At 43.5% G+C, this 19850-nt stretch overlaps 1 protein-coding gene across 1 annotated transcript in view; it reads right to left on the bottom strand.

The window, feature by feature from the left end:
- Positions 1 to 19850, bottom strand: part of LOC128652247 (junctional adhesion molecule B) — a gene marked incomplete at its 5' end in the record, with an annotated part of 149434 nt that overhangs the window by 125236 nt on the left and 4348 nt on the right. Inside the window, 2 exons of the mRNA XM_053705184.1 lie at positions 11830 to 11979; positions 17491 to 17610. Coding sequence (XP_053561159.1) covers positions 11830 to 11979; positions 17491 to 17610 — 270 coding nt within the window. The remainder of the gene's footprint in view (positions 1 to 11829; positions 11980 to 17490; positions 17611 to 19850) is intronic.

Raw genomic sequence — 19850 nt, forward strand, 5'->3', positions numbered from 1 at the left:
GTTTAGGACGCAAAACCACCTTATCTGCATGGAACACCAGATAAGGAGAAGAACACTGCAGAGCAGATAATTCTGAAACTCTTCTAGCAGAAGAAATTGCAACCAAAAACAAAACTTTCCAAGATAATAACTTAATATCAATGGAATGTAAGGGTTCAAACGGAACCCCCTGAAGAACTGAAAGAACTAGGTTGAGACTCCAAGGAGGAGTCAAAATTTTGTAAACAGGCTTGATTCTAACCAGAGCCTGAACAAAGGCTAGAACATCTGGCACAGCTGCCAGCTTTTTGTGAAGTAACACAGACAAGGCAGAAATCTGTCCCATCAAGGAACTTGCAGATAATCCTTTTTCCAATCCTTCTCGAAGGAAGGATAGACTCTTAGGAATCTTAACCTTGTCCCAAGGGAATCCTGCAGATTCACACCAACAGATATACCAAATTATGTGGTAATTTTTCTGGTTACAGGCTTTCAGGCCTGAACAAGAGTATTAATAACAGAATCTGAGAACCCTCGCTTTGATAAGATCAAGCGTTCAATCTCCAAGCAGTCAGCTGGAGTGGGTCGAACGGACCTAGAACAAGAAGGTCTCTCAAAGGTAGCTTCCATGGTGGAGCCGATGACATTCACCAGATCTGCATACCAAGTCCTGCGTGGCCACGCAGGAGCTATCAAAATCACCGACGCCCTCTCCTGATGATCCTGGCTACCAGCCTGGGGATGAGAGGAAACGGCGGGAACACATAAGCTAGTTTGAAGGTCCAAGGTGCTACTAGTGCATCCACTAGAGCCGCCTTGGGATCCCTGGATCTGTACCCGTAGTAAGGAACTCTGAAGTTCTGACGAGAGGCCATCAGATCCATGTCTGGAATGCCCCACGGTTGAGTGACTTGGGCAAAGATTTCCGGATGGAGTTCCCACTCCCCCGGATGCAATGTCTGACGACTCAGAAAATCCGCTTCCCAATTTTCCACTCCTGGGATGTGGATAGCAGACAGGTGGCAGGAGTGAGACTCCGCCCATAGAATGATTTTGGTCACTTCTTCCATCGCTAGGGAACTCCTTGTTCCCCCCTGATGGTTGATGTATGAACTTGGCCCTCGCTAGCTGAGGCCAAGCTTTGAGAGCATTGAATATCGCTCTCAGGTCCAGAATATTTATCGGTAGAAGAGATTCTACCCGAGACCAAAGACCCTGAGCTTTCAGGGATCCCCAGACCGCGCCCCAGCCCATCAGACTGGCGTCGGTCGTGACAATGACCCCCTCTGGTCTGCGGAAGGTCATCCCTTGTGACAGGTTGTCCAGGGACAGCCACCAACGGAATGAGTCTCTGGTTCTCTGATTTGCTTGTATCTTCGGAGACAAGTCTGAATAGTCCCCATTCCACTGACTGAGCATGAACAGTTGTAATGGTCTTAGATGAATGCGCACAAAAGGAACTATGTCCATTGCCGCTACCATCAAACCTATCACTTCCATGCACTGCGCTATGGAAGGAAGAGGAACGGAATGAAGTATCCGACAAGAGTCTAGAAGTTTTGTTTTTCTGGCTTCTGTCAGAAAAATCCTCATTTCTAAGGAGTCTATTATAGTTCCCAAGAAGGGAACCCTCGTTGACGGAGATAGAGAACTCTTTTCCACGTTCACTTTCCATCCGTGAGATCTGAGAAAGGCCAGGACAATGTCCGTGTGAGCCTTTACTTGAGGAAGGGACGACGCTCGAATCAGAATGTCGTCCAAGTAAGGTACTACAGCAATGCCCCTTGGTCTTAGCACCGCCAGAAGGGACCCTAGTACCTATGAGAAAATCCTAGGAGCAGTGGCTAATCCGAAAGAAAATGCCACGAACTGGAAATGCTTGTCCAGGAATGCAAACCTTAGGAACCGATGATGTTCCTTGTGGATAGGAATATGTAGATACGCATCCTTGAAATCCACCTTGGTCATGAATTGACCTTCCTGGATGGAAGGAAGAAGTGTTCGAATGGTTTCCATCTTGAACGATGGAACCTTGAGAAACTTGTTCCAGATCCTGAGATCTAAGATTGGTCTGAACGTTCCCTCTTTTTTGGGAACTATGAACAGATTGGAGTAGAACCCCATCCCTTGTTCTCCTAATGGAACAGGATGAATCACTCCCATTTTTAGCAGGTCTTCTACCCAATGTAAGAATGCCTGTCTTCTTATGTGGTCTGAAGACAACTGAGACCTGTGGAACCTCCCCCTTGGAGGAAGCCCCTTGAACTCCAGAGAATAACCTTGGGAGACTATTTCTAGCGCCCAAGGATCTGAGCGAAGAGAGAGAGTCTGCCCCCCACCAGATCCGGTCCCGGATCGGGGGCCCGCATTTCATGCTGTCTTGGTAGCAGTGGCAGGTTTCCTGGCCTGCTTTCCTTTGCTCCAGCCTTGCATAGGTCTCCAGGCTGGATTGGCTTGAGAAGTATTACCTTCCTGCTTAGAGGACGTAGCCCTTGGGGCTGACGAAACTTAGGTTTATTTTTGGTCTTGAAAAGACCTATCCTGAGGAAGGGCGTGGCCCTTGCCCCCAGTGATATCAGAGATAATCTCTTTCAAGTCAGGGCCAAAGAGTGTTTTCCCCTTGAAAGGAATGTCAAGCAATTTGTTCTTGGAAGACGCATCCGCTGCCCAAGATTTTAACCAAAGCGCACTGCGCCACAATAGCAAACCCAGAATTTTTTCGCCGCTAACCTAGCCAATTGCAAGGTGGCGTCTAGGGTGAAAGAATTAGCCAATTTAAGAGCACGAATTCTGTCCATAATCTCCTCATAAGAAGAAGAATTACTAATAATCGCCTTTCCTAGCTCATCAAACTAGAAACACGCGGCTGCAGTGACAGGGACAATGCATGCAATTGGTTGTAGAAGGGAACCTTGCTGAACAAACATCTTTAGCAGACCTTCTAATTTTTTATCCATAGGATCTTGGAAAGCACAACTATCTTCTATGGGTATAGTGGCGCGCTTGTGTAGAGTAGAAACCGCCCCCTCGACCTTGGGGACTGTCTGCCATCAGTCCTTTCTGGGGTCGACTATAGGAAAACAATTTTATAAATATGGGGGGAGGTACTAAAGGTATACCGGGCCTGTCCCATTCTTTACTAACAATGTACGCCACCCGCTTGGATATAGGAAAAGCTTCGGGGGGCCCCGGGGCCTCTAAGAACCTTTCCATTTTACATAGTGGTTCTGGAATGACCAGATAATCACAATCATCCAAATTGGATAACACCTCCTTAAGCAGAGCGCGGAGATGTTCCAACTTAAATTTAAAAGTAATCACATCAGGTTCAGCTTGTTGAGAAATGTTTCCTGAATCTGAAATTTCTCCCTCAGACAAAACCTCCCTGGCCCCCTCAGACTGGTGTAGGGGCCCTTCAGAAACCATATCATCAGCGTTCTCATGCTCTACAGAATTTTCTAAAACAGAGCAGTCGCGCTTTCGCTGATAAGTGGGCATATTGGCTAAAATATTTTTGATAGAATTATCCATTACAGCCGTTAAATGTTGCATAGTGAGGAGTATTGGCACACTAGATGTACTAGGGGCCTCCTGTATGGGCAAGACTGGTGTAGACGAAGGAGGGGATGATGCAGTACCATGCTTACTCCCCTCAGTTGAGGAATCATCTTGAGCATCATTTTTACTAAATTTTTTTATGACATAAAATACATATAGTTAAATGAGAAGGAACCTTGGTTTCCCCACAGTCAGAACACAATCTATCTGGTAGTTCAGACATGTTAAACAGGCATAAACTTGATAACAAAGCACAAAAAACGTTTTAAAATAAAACCGTTACTGTCACTTTAAATTTTAAACTAAACACACTTTATTATTGCAATTGCGAAAAAGTATGAAGGAATTGTTCAAAATTCACCAAAATTTCACCACAGTGTCTTAAAGCCTTAAAAGTATTGCACACCAAATTTGGAAGCTTTAACCCTTAAAATAACGGAACCGGAGCCGTTTTTATATTTAACCCCTTTACAGTCCCTGGAATCTGCTTTACTGAGACCCAACCAAGCCCAAAGGGGAATACGATACCAAATGATGCCTTCAGAAAGACTTTTCTATGTATCAGAGCTCCACACACATGCAGCTGCATGCCATGCTGTCCTCAAAAACAAGTGCGCCATACCGGCGCGAAAATGAGGCTCTGACTATGATTAGGGAAAGCCCCTAAAGAATAAAGTGTCTAAAACAGTGCCTGCCGATATAATCATATCAAAATACCCAGAATAAATGATTCCTCAAGGCTAAATATGTGTTAATAATGAATCGATTTAGCCCAGAAAAAGTCTACAGTCTTAATAAGCCCTTGTGAAGCCCTTATTTACTATCTAAATAAACATGGCTTACCGGATCCCATAGGGAAAATGACAGCTTCCAGCATTACATCGTCTTGTTAGAATGTGTCATACCTCAAGCAGTAAGAGACTGCACACTGTTCCCCCAACTGAAGTTAATTGCTCTCAACAGTCCTGTGTGGAACAGCCATGGATTTTAGTTACGGTGCTAAAATCATTTTCCTCATACAAACAGAAATCTTCATCTCTTTTCTGTTTCTGAGTAAATAGTACATACCAGCACTATTTTAAAATAACAAACTCTTGATTGAATAATAAAAACTACAGTTAAACACTAAAAAACTCTAAGCCATCTCCGTGGAGATGTTGCCTGTACAACGGCAAAGAGAATGACTGGGGTAGGCGGAGCCTAGGAGGGATCATGTGACCAGCTTTGCTGGGCTCTTTGCCATTTCCTGTTGGGGAAGAGAATATCCCACAAGTAAGGATGACGCCGTGGACCGGACACACCTATGTTGGAGAAACATAAATTATGCTTACCTGATAATTTCATTTCCATCTGTGGGAGGAGAGTCCACGGCTTCATTCATCACTTGTGGGAATTAAGAACCTGGCCACCAGGAGGATGCAAAGACACCCCAGCCAAAGGCTTAAATACCTCCCCCACTCCCCTCATCCCCCAGTCATTCTACCAAGGGAACAAGGAACAGTAGGAGAAATATCAGGGTATAAATGGTGCCAATAAATCTAAGTCCACCCACCGGAGAACGTGCGGGTGCAGTGGACTCTCCTCCCACAGATAGAAATGAAATTATCAGGTAAGCATAATTTATGTTTTCCATCTTAATGGGAGGAGAGTCCACTGCTTCATTCATCACTTGTGGGAACAAATACCCAAGCTCTAGAGGACACTGAATAAAAAAAACAGGAGGGTAAAGGAGGCGGACCCTATACTGAGGGAACCACAGCCTGCAGAACCTTTCTCCCAAAAGCTGCTTCCGCCGAAGCAAAAACATAAAATTTATAAAATTTTGCAAAAGTATGTAAGGATGACCAGGTGGCCACCTTACAAATCTGCTCCATAGAAGCCTCATTCTTAAAGGGACAGTCAAGTCCAAAAAAACCTTTCATGGTTCAAATAGAACATGTAATTTTAAACAACTTTCCAATTTACTTTTATCACCAATTTTGCTTTGTTCTCTTGGTATTCTTAGTTGAAAGCTAAACCTAGGAGGTTCATATGCTAATTTCTTAGACCTTGAAGGCCGCCTCTAATCTAAATGCATTTTGATAGTTTTTCACCACTAGAGGGCATTAGTTCACATGTTTCATATAGATAACATTGAGCTTATGCACGTAAATTTACCATGGAGACAGCTCTGATTGGCTAAAATGCAAGTCTGTCAAAAGAACTGAAATGAGGGGGCAGTCTGCTGAGGCTTAGATACAAGGTAATTACAGAGGTAAAACGTGTATAATTATAACTGTGTTGGTTATGCAAAACTGGGAAATTGGTAATTAAGGGATTATCTATCTTTTAAAACAACATAAATTCTGGTGTTGACTGTCCCTTTAAAGGTCCAAGAAGAGGCCACAGCTCTAGTCGAGTGAGCCTTAATCCTCTGAGGAGGTTTATGTCCTGCTGTCTCATATGCCAGACGGATCATTCTCCTCAACCAAAAAGATAGAGAATTTGCAGAGGCCCCTTTGCCCCCTGCGTCTTCCAGAATACACAACAAATAAGAACGACGTCTGTCTGAACTCCTTCGTGGCTTGAAGATAAAACTTAAAAGCTTGAATTACATCCAGATTATAAGGTAACCTCTCCTTCGAAGAAGAAGCTTTAGGACACAAGGAAGAAACTACTATTTCCTGATTGATGTTACAACTCGACACTACCTTGGGAAGAAATCCCAATCCAGTGCGAAGAAGGGTAGGCTCACATTGCAAGGCCACCAACTCAGAGACTCTGCATGCCGATGCAATAGCCAATAACAATAGGACCTTTCATGAGAGAATCTTAATGTCAAGGGCATGCATAGGCTCACATGGAGCCCTCTTCAAAACCTTAAGAACCAAGTTTAAGCTCCAAGGAGGAGCCAGATTCCTGAAGACAGGTCTGATCCTAACCAGAGCCTGCACAAAGGACTGAATGTCAGGAAGCTCTGCAAGCTTCTTATGTAACATTACAGATAAAGTCGAGATCTGTCCCCTTAGGGAACTGGTGGCAAGGCCCTTATCTAGACCGTCCTGAAGAAAGGCCAAAATCCTGGATACCCTGACCTTATACTATGGGTATTCTCATTCCTCACACCAGCACAAGTAGGTCCTCCACACCTTGTGGTAGATGCATCTAGTGACCGGCTTCCTGACCTGAACGAGTGTATCAATCACTCTCTCCAACAATCCTCTCTTGCCTAAGACTAGGCGTTCAATCTCCACGCAGTCAGCCTCAGAGAATCAAGATTTTGATGTTGAAAAGGACCTTGAACTAGCAGATCCTTGCGACAAGGTAACTTCCATGGCGGATATGATGGCATTGACACTAGATCCGCAAACCATGTTCTCCGCGGCCACGATGGAGCAATCAGAATAGCCGAAGTTTGATCCTGCTTGATGCGGGCCACTACTCGAGGTAGAAGAGGCAACGGTGGAAATATGTAAATTAGGTTGAAGTCCCAGGGTACCGCCAAGGCGTCTATTAGTTCCGCCTGGGGATCCCTGGATCGCGACCAATATCTAGGTAGCTTGCAATTGAGTCTCAACGCCATGAGATCTATTTCCGGCGTCCCCCATCTGTTGCAGATCTCCGCAAACATCTCGGGGTGGAGAGACCATTCCCCTGGATGAAACGTCTGTCTGCTCAGAAAATCCGCTTCCCAGTTGTCCACACCCGGAATGTGGATAGTTGAGAACGAACACTTCTGAGTCTCTGCCCATTCCAGAATCCAAGATACTTCCCTCATTGCTAGGGAGATTCTCATCCCCCCTGGTGGTTTATGTAAGCCACTGAGGTAATGTTGTCTGATTGGAATCTGATGAATTGGGACGACCCCAGAGGGGGCCAAACCCTCAGAGCGTTGAATATCGCTCGAAGTTCCAAAATATTTATAGGTAGACTCAATTTCTCTAGAGACCATCTGCCTTGTGCCTTTCTGGCACCCCAAACAGCTCCCCATCCTGATAGACTCGCATCCGTGGTTACAATCTCCCAGGATGGTCTCAGGAAGGATGTCCCCTAAGACAATTGCCCTGGTCGGATCCACCAAGACAGGGACTCCCTCACCGGTCTGTTCAGAGATATCTGTTGGGACAAATCTGAATGATTGCTGTTATATTGTCTCAACATGCACAGCTGAAGAGGTCTGAGATGGAACCTGGCAAATGGAATGACATCTAGGCTGGAAACCATGAGCCCGATTACCTCCATACACCATCATCCAGATACGGTGCCACTGCAATCCCTCTGGCTCTCGCTACTGCGAGAAGAGCTCCCAGAACCTTTGTAAAGACTCTTGGGGCGGTCGCCAGACCAAACGAAAGGCCGACAAACTGGAAGTGCTGGTCCAGGAAGCCGAAGCTTAGAAATTTGAAGTAAACCTTGTGGATTGGAACATGAAGGTAAGCATCCTTCAGGTCTATAGTCATCATGAATTGCCCCTCTTGAACCAGGGGCAAAATTTACCTGCTCGTCTCCATATTGAACAATGGAACTGACAGAAATTTGTTTAGGGCCTTTAGGTCCAGAATTGGATGAAACATGCCCTCCTTCTTTGGGACCACGAAAAGGTTTTAATAATACCCCAGACCTCTTTTTGCCGGAGGGACTGGGACGATTACTCCGAGAGATGAGAGATCCCTCACACACCCCAGGAAGGCGTCTCTCTTTTCTGGTCTTGAAGAGATGTTTGACAGGAGGAACCTGCCTCTGGGCGGATATGATTTGAAACCTATCCTGTACACCTGGGCAAATGACCTCCAGGACTCAAGGATCTGTAACGTCTCCCCTCTAGGCCTCCCCAAAAAGAGATAGTCTGCCCTCTACCTGGTCCAAGGACAGGTCGGGGGTCGCCCCTTCATGCCGACTTTGACTCAGCTGGCTTCTTGTTCTGCTTGGACTTGTTCCAAGAGTTTGTTGGCTTCCAAGATCCCTTGGATTACTCATATTTCACATAAGGCTGCGGGCGCTGGGACTTGTCCGCATGAAAGGGACGAAAAGTAGAACCCTTAGGTTTGACTTTCTTATCCTGAGGTAAGAAGGCACCCTTGCCACCCGTGACTGTAGATATGATAGAATCCAGGCCCAGGCCAAACAAAACCTTACCCTTGAATGGTAGGGAAAGCAAGCGAGACTTAGACGTCATGTCAGCAGACCATGATTTTAGCCACAGAGCCCTGCGGGCTAAAATAGAAAACCCTGATGTCTTAGCATTCAGACGAATAATTTGCATGTTAGCATCACAAATGAATGAATGTGCTACCCTTAGGGCTTTAATTCGATCCAGAATCTCTTTGAGGGGAGTCTCCACCTCAACCATTGCTGATAGTGCGTCACACCAGTAGGTAGCCGCAGCAACTGCCGCCGCCGGCTGGAACACGAACCCCGTCAGTAAGAACATCTTCCGCAACATGGACTCCATCTTTTTATCCATGGGTTCCTTAAAAGAGGAGCTATCCTTAAGCGGAATAGCCGTTCTCTTAGCGAGCGTGGAGATAGCACCATCCACCTTAGGGACGGTTCCCTACAGTTCAAGCTGCACGTCCAGAATGGGGAAAAGCTTCTTAAAAGAAGACGAGTGAGAAAAGTGCAAAACCAGTTTCTCCCATTCATTCTTAATAATGTTTGCCATTTTGATAGGAACCGGGAAGGCCTGGGGCACTACTCTTTCCTCGTAAACCCTATCCAGTTTAGGGATCGAAGGTTCCTCCAGAAGTTTAGGTTCCGGAACCTCCAGTGTAGCAAGCACTTCCTTCAGCAGAAAATGCAAATGCTCCATCTTAAATTTGAAATCTGGTTCTTCCGCGGACAGAGGCCTAGAAGTAGCCAATTTTGACCCAGAAGCGGCATCCTCCGATAAGTTGGAGTCGTCCTCCTCAGCGGATAATCTGTCCGAGACATCCAGCAGAGTCGAAGACCCCTGAGATGGAGAGTAGTGCCGTACCTTTCGATTGCGCTTAGTAGGTCGAGGCATCACATTTATGGCCGAGGGAGGATTAGTAGTGCCCTGGGGAACTGCTTGTGTAATCAGAGATGATTGTAGGGAACGCACCTTGCGGAGAACCCTCAGAGGTGGATGGCTCAGTCATACTAAATAATTTATTCTTTTTTGATATAGCAATATTGTCAAAGCATGTGGAACAGAGTTGTGTCGGCGGTTTGACCGGAACCTCCTCACAGTATACACAGTTAATAGGTTTAGATAAAGAAGGAGTATCCTCTAACCACTGACCACGTCACTTGGAATAAAATTAGAGGTAAACCTTGCCTTACAAAAGTCTGCCCACCCCTGCTGTAGTGCATTGCTGCTCCTTTAATAAAGGATACCAAGAGAATGAAGCAAACTTGATAATAGAAGAAAATTGGTAAGTTATTTATGAATTATGAAAGAAAAATGTGGGTTTCATGTCCCTTTAAACGCTATATTCTGAACAGTCTTTGGCTGTTGAAGATTTATAACAGTCCCTCATTGGCCTCAGCAGAGAGCGAAAACCCAGGTAACCACATTGAGGCACCCATTGTAAACCTTTATACTTTTTTTAATAGTTAAAACATATTTAAAAAAAATAAAATTTGCCTATTCTTTCAGGCTACTCCTTACCTTGAACACATCATCCTATCTTGCATGTATTTAGTTTCCCTTAGACATATGCAACGTGTAAACATTTTCATAATTCTTCTCTTTAAAGAATTTATTTTTTCTTAGAATCTAAAAACATCTGGGTAGTCTCAGCATTAGAAACAGAGAGACATGAAAATGTAAGAATCACAAACAGGTCTGCTTCCAAAAATGATGTGACCATATGAATTATCTCATATAAAAACTAGATCTTTGTGTATTTGCTCACATAAAAATTGCTGGTAAAGAAATTATTATTTTTTTTGGTCTCTCCTGGAAATAACACTGGCTTTATTTACTGTAAGTACTATAGCATTTAGTTCATTATAAAAGTCTATGTAAATTATAGCTGAGGTTGACAAGCTGGGTCCTAGGGGCAACTGAGCCATAGGGGCATATGTATCAAGCTCCGTATGGAGCTTGATGCACCGTGTTTCTGGCGAGCCTGCAGGCTCGCTAGAAACAGCAGTTATGAAGAAGCGGTCACAAAGACCGCTGCTCCATAACCTGTCCGCCTGCTCTGAGCAGGCGGACAGACATCGCCAGAAATCAACCCGATCGAGTACGATCGGGTTGATTGACACCCCCCTGCTGGCGGCCTATTGGCCGCGAGTCTGCAGGGGGCGGCGTTGCACCAGCAGCTCTTGTGAGCTGCTGGTGCAATGCTGAATACGGCAAGCGTATTGCTCGCCGTATTCAGCGAGGTCTGTCAGACCTGTTCCGCACTGTCGGATCAGGTCCGCCAGACTTTGATAACTAGAGGCCATGGTATAGATTGGGGATTGGGGAGAGGACTGCTCAATGTATATATTGACTGAGGTTTGTGATCTTTAAAAAAACTCCACAAGGTAATTTTGTTTTGCCAAATTAATATATTTATAATATACTATTTTTTTCCACTGATTTCTCTGTCCCCTTGAACAAAAGAGACTTTGATAACTGTACATATGGATGTGGTAGAAGTGTGTATTGTGGTTCGCATATATGCAGTGGGAAAAAGATAAAAAAAAGCTCTGCAAAGGTCTACCCTCTACTCTTCATGGGGTTTAGCACTGATTATGTTTAATTAATTATTTAATTAATTATAATGCAAAAAGATTATTAAAACAAACCCAATCTCCCATAGTCTCACTTCTATAATTAAATAAAAATATATGTATATATACCTGTAGATATTTTCATATGCTTTTATTTATATGATATATGCATACCCTTTCAGCAATGGCTATGAGGAATTGTGCAAACACATACTGCTGATTTCTTAGGGGCATCCCTCATTTTTACTGCACACTGACTATTAAACAATCTGTTTACCAATCTCGCAACAAATATTAATTCAATTTACCCAAGAGACATCTTATAATAAAGAGGTTGGCATATGACCCTCTAGATATCACACGGATTAAGAAAAAAATGTCAGTTACATAAACCATTATTCATCAAATTTCAAGTGATAAAATGTAAGGATGCTATATCTGTGTTTCTTTCTCAGAGACAAATAGATCTATAGATCAATGAAACTGATTGTATCAAGCACTCAACAATATGCTGCCCCTTTATTGATAAAAGATAAATATGCTTTTTTTGACAGGATACGTAGAAACTGCCATATACTTTATTCTACACATAGAACCATAGCTATATAGCAGATGTATGTTTCTTACCTAAGATGCTTAATTCAATTTCGATCTCCTGAAAAATTTTGGTATCTTGAGGCGCACTAACTTCACATCGATATTTTCCTGCATCTCCTCTACTAACATTCTTAAATCTGATGCTTGAACCCATCATTTCAGCCCGTTTCTGTAGATCAGCTAAGGAAACAGATGAGATGTTTGAACTACATAAATAAATTCATATAACAAACATTTAGTTTACATAGCCAGTTGTTAATGCTGTAGGCCAGTACTTCTCAAAGACCAAATGTGTAATATTATGTGTATTATAGCAAACGGGATAAGTCTGATATAGAGTTTATGATTCTTTTTGGAGTGTAAATTCGATTCACTGTTTACTTGGGAGTCACAGTATGATCTGTGCATGCGCAGTCCCTCTATCACTCAGGAGCACGCATTACCTATTACTTAGAGAGTGGATAGGGCCACTCTATATATTACTACACTGCAGAAAACAAAATGGAAGGGGGCTGAGGGAATTGTTTATTACAGGACAACAAAAAACATTCATTATAAAATGTAAGTTAAATTTGTTTTAAAAAATAATTGCGGTTCGGGTTGGGCAAGACTAATGGAATCAACTAGCATTTTATACAATGCTTCCATTTAACATCACTTTAACATTTATATTAACAATTAGATATATTTTCGCTCTCAGACTTTACTGAATTTGGTGTGTTAAAAAATGCATTAATGCACATATAACCAATATTTAATGATATATGTTTGTTGCAAACTTCAATATTGGCATTCAGAGAATATACCTTGATTGTCTTGCAAAGGCTTAGGGGCTTATTTATTATGGTGCGAGCGGACATGATCCGATATAGCGGATCATGTCCACTGCACATCGATAAAAATCGATAAAATTATCATTGCACCAGCAATTCTTGTGAACTTCTGGTGCAATACCACCCCCTGCAGATTCGCAGCCAATCGGCCACTAGCAGGGGGTGTAAATTAATCCGATCGTATTCGATTGGGTTGATTTCTGTCGATTTCTGTCCGCCGCCTCAGAGCAGGCGGACAGGTTATGGAGCAGCGGAGCTTGATAAATATGCCCCTTAGTGACTAGCACAAACTGACATTTGAAAGATTTTTTTTTTTTTTTTTTTACTGCTGAAATAATGTTGCAAAATAAAACAAACTAGCTGAATGATACCAAAAAACATTTTATAACACCGTTTCACAAAGTGTTGTGGTCCTTTCTGGCAGCAAAATTTTAAACCCTATATCATACACACTTGGCCACAATCTTATATCTTATTAACATGTTGGCTGCCTTAATAGATTGTACACACATTTCTTTGCAAAATTTAGCTCCCCTGTCTGACAGCTTACAAGTTCACCAAATCCCTAGGTCCTATCTTACTCATTAATGTGGGCCATGCTATCTGCAATATTGCTTGGCAAACATTAGGATTGCACTAGAACTCTCTTGTGCAATCCTTCCACTGCTCTTGCTAAATCAATCATGTGAGAGCAGGGCCTGTCAATCACCACAAACTGCTTCTTACATGTTTGCCTGCACTGCCTGCAGGCTCATTCATGGTTGCATCGGTGTTGGTTGCAGTCAACACTTTGGGGCCGATTTATCATTGGTCTGTCCGACATGATCCGCACAGCGGATCATGTCCGACAGACAATGATGAATGCCGACAGCATACGCTGTCGGGATTTATCATTGCACAAGCAATTCTTAAGACCGCTGCTTCATAACTGCTGTTACCGGCGAGCCTGAAGTCTTGCATGGAAACATGGGGACCAGGGGCCATTCGGCCCTTGATAATTCAGCCCCATTGTATAGAATTTTGAATGTTTGGCCAATATTCCAACTTAGGGTTCATTCAGATGATACAATATTTGTTTTATTTTATTACCCCCCCCCCCATTAAAATGAAAGTTGTAAAATGGTTGAATTTATGGTAAGTCTATAGTATATAACATTCAAAATTTCCAAATAACATTTTAATGCAGCTATAAATACATTTACACTGAAAGCAATGCAAGTAGTATTCCATGTTACATAGCTTTTTGTTTAATGTTTTTTTTCTCTCTTAAATAAATATAGAAATTACATTTTTTAACATTTCCCCAACCCTATAAATGTACTTTAAAGATGAGTTCTATTAATGCTATCATCATCACAGAAGGATACTGAAGTACATTAAGAAAACATAATTTATGCTTACCAGATAAATTCCTTTCCTTCCTGACAGGGAAAGTCCACGACATCATTCCTTACTGTTGGGAAATACTGAACCTGACCACCAGAAGGAGGCAAAGACACCTCAGCCAAAGGCTTAAATATCCCTCGAGGAGGCCTGGAGGGCAAGACATGCAGAAGTTAGCTTGCAACATCTCTGATCTCTGAGGAATATTCTCATGGATATGGAGTCTATTATAGCTCCCAGAAAATTCACCCTTGTACTTGGAGTAAGAGAACTCTTTTCCAAGTTTATCTTCCATCCATGTGATCGAAGAAGACTGAGAAGGGACTCTGAATGTTCTTTCGCTAGATGAAAAGATGGTGTCTGTACCAAGATATCATCCAGGTAAGGCGCTACTGCAATACCTTGTGTCCTGGCAATGGCTAGAAGAGCCCCCAGAACCTTTGTAAATATCTGTGGAGCAGTAGTTAGGCCAAATGGAAAGGGCTATGAACTGGAAGTTCTAATCCAGAAAAGCAAACCTCAGGAACTGAAAATGTTCCCTGTGATTTGGGACATGAAGGTATGCATCCTAGAAGGTGTATTGTGGTCATAAACTGTTCTTCCTGAACCAGAGGCAGGATTGACCATATTTTTTCCATCTTGAAAGAGGGAACACTCAGAAACTTGTTTAAGCACTTTAGGTTCAGAATTGGCTAGAAAGTTCCCTCCTTCTTTGGAACCACAAAAAGGTTTGAGGAACCGGGACAATTACTCTTAGCGAGGAGAGATCCCGTATGCAACTTAAGAAGGCAGCCCTATTTTCTGGTCTTGTTGAAAGATTGGAGAGTATGAATCTGCCCCAGGGCAGATGAGACTTGAATCCTATCCTCTATCCTTGGGATACAACCTCCAGGACCCAAGGATCCTGCACATCCTGGAACACGCTTCTGAAAAAAAGAGACAGTCAGCCCCCTACCTGATCCGATCCCAGATCGGGGGTCGCCACCCCTTCATGCCTATATGTTCTCGGCTGGCTTCTTAGTCTTTTTGGACTTATTCCAGGAGTGAGCGGGCTTCCAAGTACTCTTGGGCTGCTTGGACTTGGAAGAGGACTGCTGTCTTTGCGACTTGTCAGTACGAAAGGAATGAAAATTAGACAGTTGCCGTCCCTTTAGGCCTATTCTTCTTATCTTGCGGTAGGAAGGCACCTTTCCCTCCGGTAACAGTAGAGATAATGGAGTCCAGCCCTGGCCCAAATAAAATCTTCCCCTTGAAGGTAAGAGAAAGGAGTCTGGATTTAGAAGTCATATCCACAGACCAAGAATTCAACCAGAGAGCCCGGCGGGCTAGAACCGCAAAGCCAGAAGCCTTTGCATTTATGTAAATAATCTGCATATTCGCATCACAGATGAAAGAGTTAGCAATTCTCAGTGCCTTAATTCTCTCCTGAATATCCTCGAGGGGAGTCTCCACCTCAATGAGCTCTGACAGAGTGTCACATCAGTAGGTAGCTGCTCCAGCAACAGTGGCTACAGCTGCCACAGGTTGAAATATAAACCCTGTATGTTGAAACATCTTTCTCAGAAAAGTTTCCATTTTTTTTATCCATAGGCTCTCTAAACGAAGAACTATCCTCCAGAGAGATAGTAGTATGCTTAGCCAGCGTGGAGATAGCGCCATGCACCTTCGGGATGGAGCCCCACAAATCTAATTGAGAGTCAGGGACCGGGAATCATTTTTTAAAAGTAGACGAGGGGGAAAAAGAAGTTCCTATTCTTTCCCATTCATTACTAATAATGTTCGCCATCTTAACTGGCACAGGAAAAATCAGAGGGACCTTCCTATCTTCGTAAACCTTGTCTAATTTAGGGATCTTAAGCTCCTCAGGGAGTGTAGCCTCTGTAACCTCAAGAGTAGACAGAACCTCCTTTAATAAAAAATGCAGATGCTCAATTTTAAATCTAAAGGAGGGTTCATCCGCTGAAGGAGGTTTAGTAACTGAAATTGAAAGTTCACCCTCTGAAGCTACAGAGGTTAACTAATCCTCGGATAGCTGGGATATAGTAGCTAAATCTGACAATATTTAGATGACTCTAGGTCAGGAGAACTATGTTTAACCTTTCTCTTGCATTTGTGAGAGCGAAGTAAGGCACTCAGGGCCGCAGAAACCGGCGACTGTAACTGCACGGTAAAGTCTGCTGGAAAAAAGTCTCCTCCAGATGGAGGATTAGTTAAGCCGCGGGGAACTGCATGTTGAGCAGGTAATGTAGAGAGGGTAGTAATTTCTCGGGACCCAGAATCCTGAGAAGTAGGCGGTTCAGAAGGGCTAATAGCGCTATGAGTATTAGCAGGCTTGTCTCCCTTCTTAGACTTTAGAACAGTGTTTAGGCAAATGGAACAAAACTGAGCAGGCGGGCAAACCACAGCCTCCTCACAATATAAACAGGAATTATTAATCAGTACAGAAGGAGGGGAACCTTCTAATGTAGTATCAGAGTCCTCCATAGCTTTGCATATACCCACAGAAGGACAATCAAAAAGAAACGCTTTTATTTAAAAAACGGCACCTTAATACTCCCAATGGCTGGGGCACTCACCACCTACTAGACAGCTAACAGTGAAAACGCTCTCCTCAGGAGTGATGGCTGCAGCAGGATCTTAGGAAATGAAAGAGACAGCACCCGGTCATGTGGTACGTAAAACAGGACTTTCCCTGCTATGAAAAAGGGAGCCAAGCTATTATGAGCTGCGCAACACTTCAAAAACCAAAGTGAAACCTGTTTGTTCCAAGCCAAAAACACACAACCTATGAGCCTAAAAAAAACTCTCACATTAAGCAGATATAAATTCCCAAACTGTTCAAATAATCTCCCTGAAGGAGATATTAACCTTTGATCCTATCGAGGTATAAAGGAGCCACACTGTGACCCTGTTTAGCGTTTTAAATTATATAGATAAAAAACGGTCTTACCCTCCAGGATCCATGCTGTGGAGCAGGCATAGCCTCTCAAGTGTGACAGTCTTGCAGCAGCGCTTCTGACATGGACTTGAGTGTGTAGCGACAGTCTGGATGGGTTTGCAGAAAAACTTTCCCTGCATCTTCAGACTCTAACTTTCATCAATACTCTCACTGAGAGGTTGACATGATTACTTAAAACTCCAGTCCTTTCTCGAAGGGAACATACCCATACAGGACTATCCAAATCTTCTGCCACTTCTCTGCCACCTCCAATAGTGATGAAAGGCAAAGAATGACTGGGGGATAGGGGAAGTGGGAGAGATATTTAAGCCTTTGGCTGGGGTGTCTTTGCCTCTTCTCCTGGTGGCCAAGTGTTGTATTTCCCAACAGTAAGGAATGAAGTCATGGACTTTCCCTGCCTTATGAAGAAAGAAATGCCAAGCTGGCTTATAAAAAGAGAGCATGAAATATTAACTGAACTGACAGTATGAAAATAATAAATAAATTATGGAATTATATTAAAAACGTGTACTGTACCTGCTAAAGCATCATTAAAGTACACAAATGAGACGTCACCATTTGTAACAACTTTCTTCCATTCTAACCTGACCTTCTGTTCAGTCTTCTCCAGTCTGTACTTGCAAGAGAGAACAACCTCTGCCAGAAAAGGAAAATCTCATTGGCTAAATGCATCATACATAAAAGTGAAATACAGTTACTGATATCTTGTTATAAACCTCTTGTAAACAAGCGTAATTGTGAATATCAACAACCAAGAAATCATTAATTATAATAAACAGAACAGCAGGAAGATATGGGGTGAAGAAAAAACAAAATGTATGCTTACCTGATAAATTTATTTCTCTTGTGGTGTATCCAGTCCACGGATTCATCCATTACTTGTGGGATATTCTCCTTCCCAACAGGAAGCTGCAAGAGGATCACCCACAGCAGAGCTGTCTATATAGCTCCTCCCCTAACTGCCACCTCCCAGTCATTCGACCGAAGACAAGCAAGATAAAGGAGAAACTATAGGGTGCAGTGGTGACTGTAGTTTAAAAATTAAAAAACACCTGCCTTAAAATGACAGGGCGAGCCGTGGACTGGATACACCACAAGAGAAATAAATTTATCAGGTAAGCATAAATTTTGTTTTCTCTTGTAAGGTGTATCCAGTCCACGGATACATCCATTACTTGTGGGATACCAATACCAAAGCTATAGGACACGGATGAAGGGAGGGACAAGGCAGGCGCTTAAACGGAAGGCACCACTGCCTGTAAGACCTTTCTCCCAAAAATAGCCTCCGAAGAAGCAAAAGTATCAAATTTGTAGAATTTAGAAAAAGTATGAAGCGAAGACCAAGTCGCCACCTTACCTCCTGACTTTACTTCATGAGTAACCCTTGGATTCACACCAATGAAGATATTTACACCATATCTTATGATAGATTTTCCTGGTGACAGGCTTTCGAGCCTGAATTAAGGTATCAATGACCGACTCAGAAAAACCATGTTTTGACAAAATCAAACGTTCAATCTCCAAGCAGTCAGACGCAGAGAAATTAGATTTGGATGTTTGAAGGGACCTTGAAGTAGAAGGTCCTGCCTCAGAGGCAGAGTCCAAGGTGGAAAGGATGACATGTCCACCAGATCTGCGTACCAAGTCCTGCGTGGCCACGCAGGAGCTATCAAAATCACTGAAGCTCTCTCCTGCTTGATCTTGGCAATCAGACGAGGGAGCAGAGGAAACGGTGGAAACACATAGCAGGTTGAAAGACCAAGGCGCTGCTAGAGTATCTATCAGCGCTGCCTTGGGATCCCTGGACCTGAACCCGTAACAAGGAAGCTTGGCGTTCTGACGAGACGCCATGAGATCCAGTTCTGGTTTGCCCCAAAGTTGAATCAACTGTGCAAACACCTCCGGATGGAGTTCCTACTCCCTCGGATGAAAAGTCTGTCGACTTAGAAAATCCGCCTCCCAGTTCTCTACTCTTGGGATATGGATAGCTGATAGATGGCAAAAATGAACCTCTGCCCATAGAATTATTTTTGAAATCTCCAACATTGCTAGGGAACTCCTTGTTCCCCCTTGATGGTTGATGTAAGCTACAGTCGTGATGTTGTCCGACTGAAATCTGATGAACCTGACCGCAGCTAGCTGAGGCCAAGTCTGAAGAGCATTGAATATCGCTCTTAGTTCCAGAATGTTTATCGGAAGGAGTGTCTCCTCCTGAGTCCACAAGCCCTGAGCCTTCAGGGAGTTCCAGACTGCACCCCCCCCCCCCAGAAGGCTGGCATCTGTCGTTACTATTGTCCAATCTGACCTGCGGAAGGTCATACCCTTGGACAGATGGACCCGAGATAACCACTAGAGAAGAGAATCCCTGGTCTCTTGATCCAGATTTAGTAGAGGGGACAAATCTGTGTAATCCCCATTCCACTGACTGAGCATGCAGCGTTGCAGCGGTCTGAGATGTAGGCGGGCAAACAGCACTATGTCCATTGCCGCTACCATTAAGCCGATTACTTCCATACACTGAGCCACTGAAGGGCGAGAAGTAGAATAAAGAACCTGGCAGGAATTTTAGAAGTTTTGACAACCTGGCCTCTGTCAGGTAAATCTTCATTTCTACAGAATCTGTCAGAGTTGCTAGGAAGGAAACTCTTGTGAGAGGGGATAGAGAACTTTTTTCTTTGTTCACTTTCCACCCATGCGACCTCAGAAATGCCAGAACAATGTCCGTGTGAGACCTGGCAACTTGAAAAGTCGACGCCTGTATCAGAATGTCGTCTGAGTAAGAGGCTACTGCTATAGCCCGCGGCCTTAGGACCGCTAGAAGGGACCCTAGAACCTTTGTAAAGATTCTTGGTGCCGTGGCCAACTCGAAGGGAAGA

Source organism: Bombina bombina, chromosome 3 (genome assembly GCF_027579735.1).
Source record: "Bombina bombina isolate aBomBom1 chromosome 3, aBomBom1.pri, whole genome shotgun sequence".
NCBI classification, from domain to species: domain Eukaryota; kingdom Metazoa; phylum Chordata; class Amphibia; order Anura; family Bombinatoridae; genus Bombina; species Bombina bombina.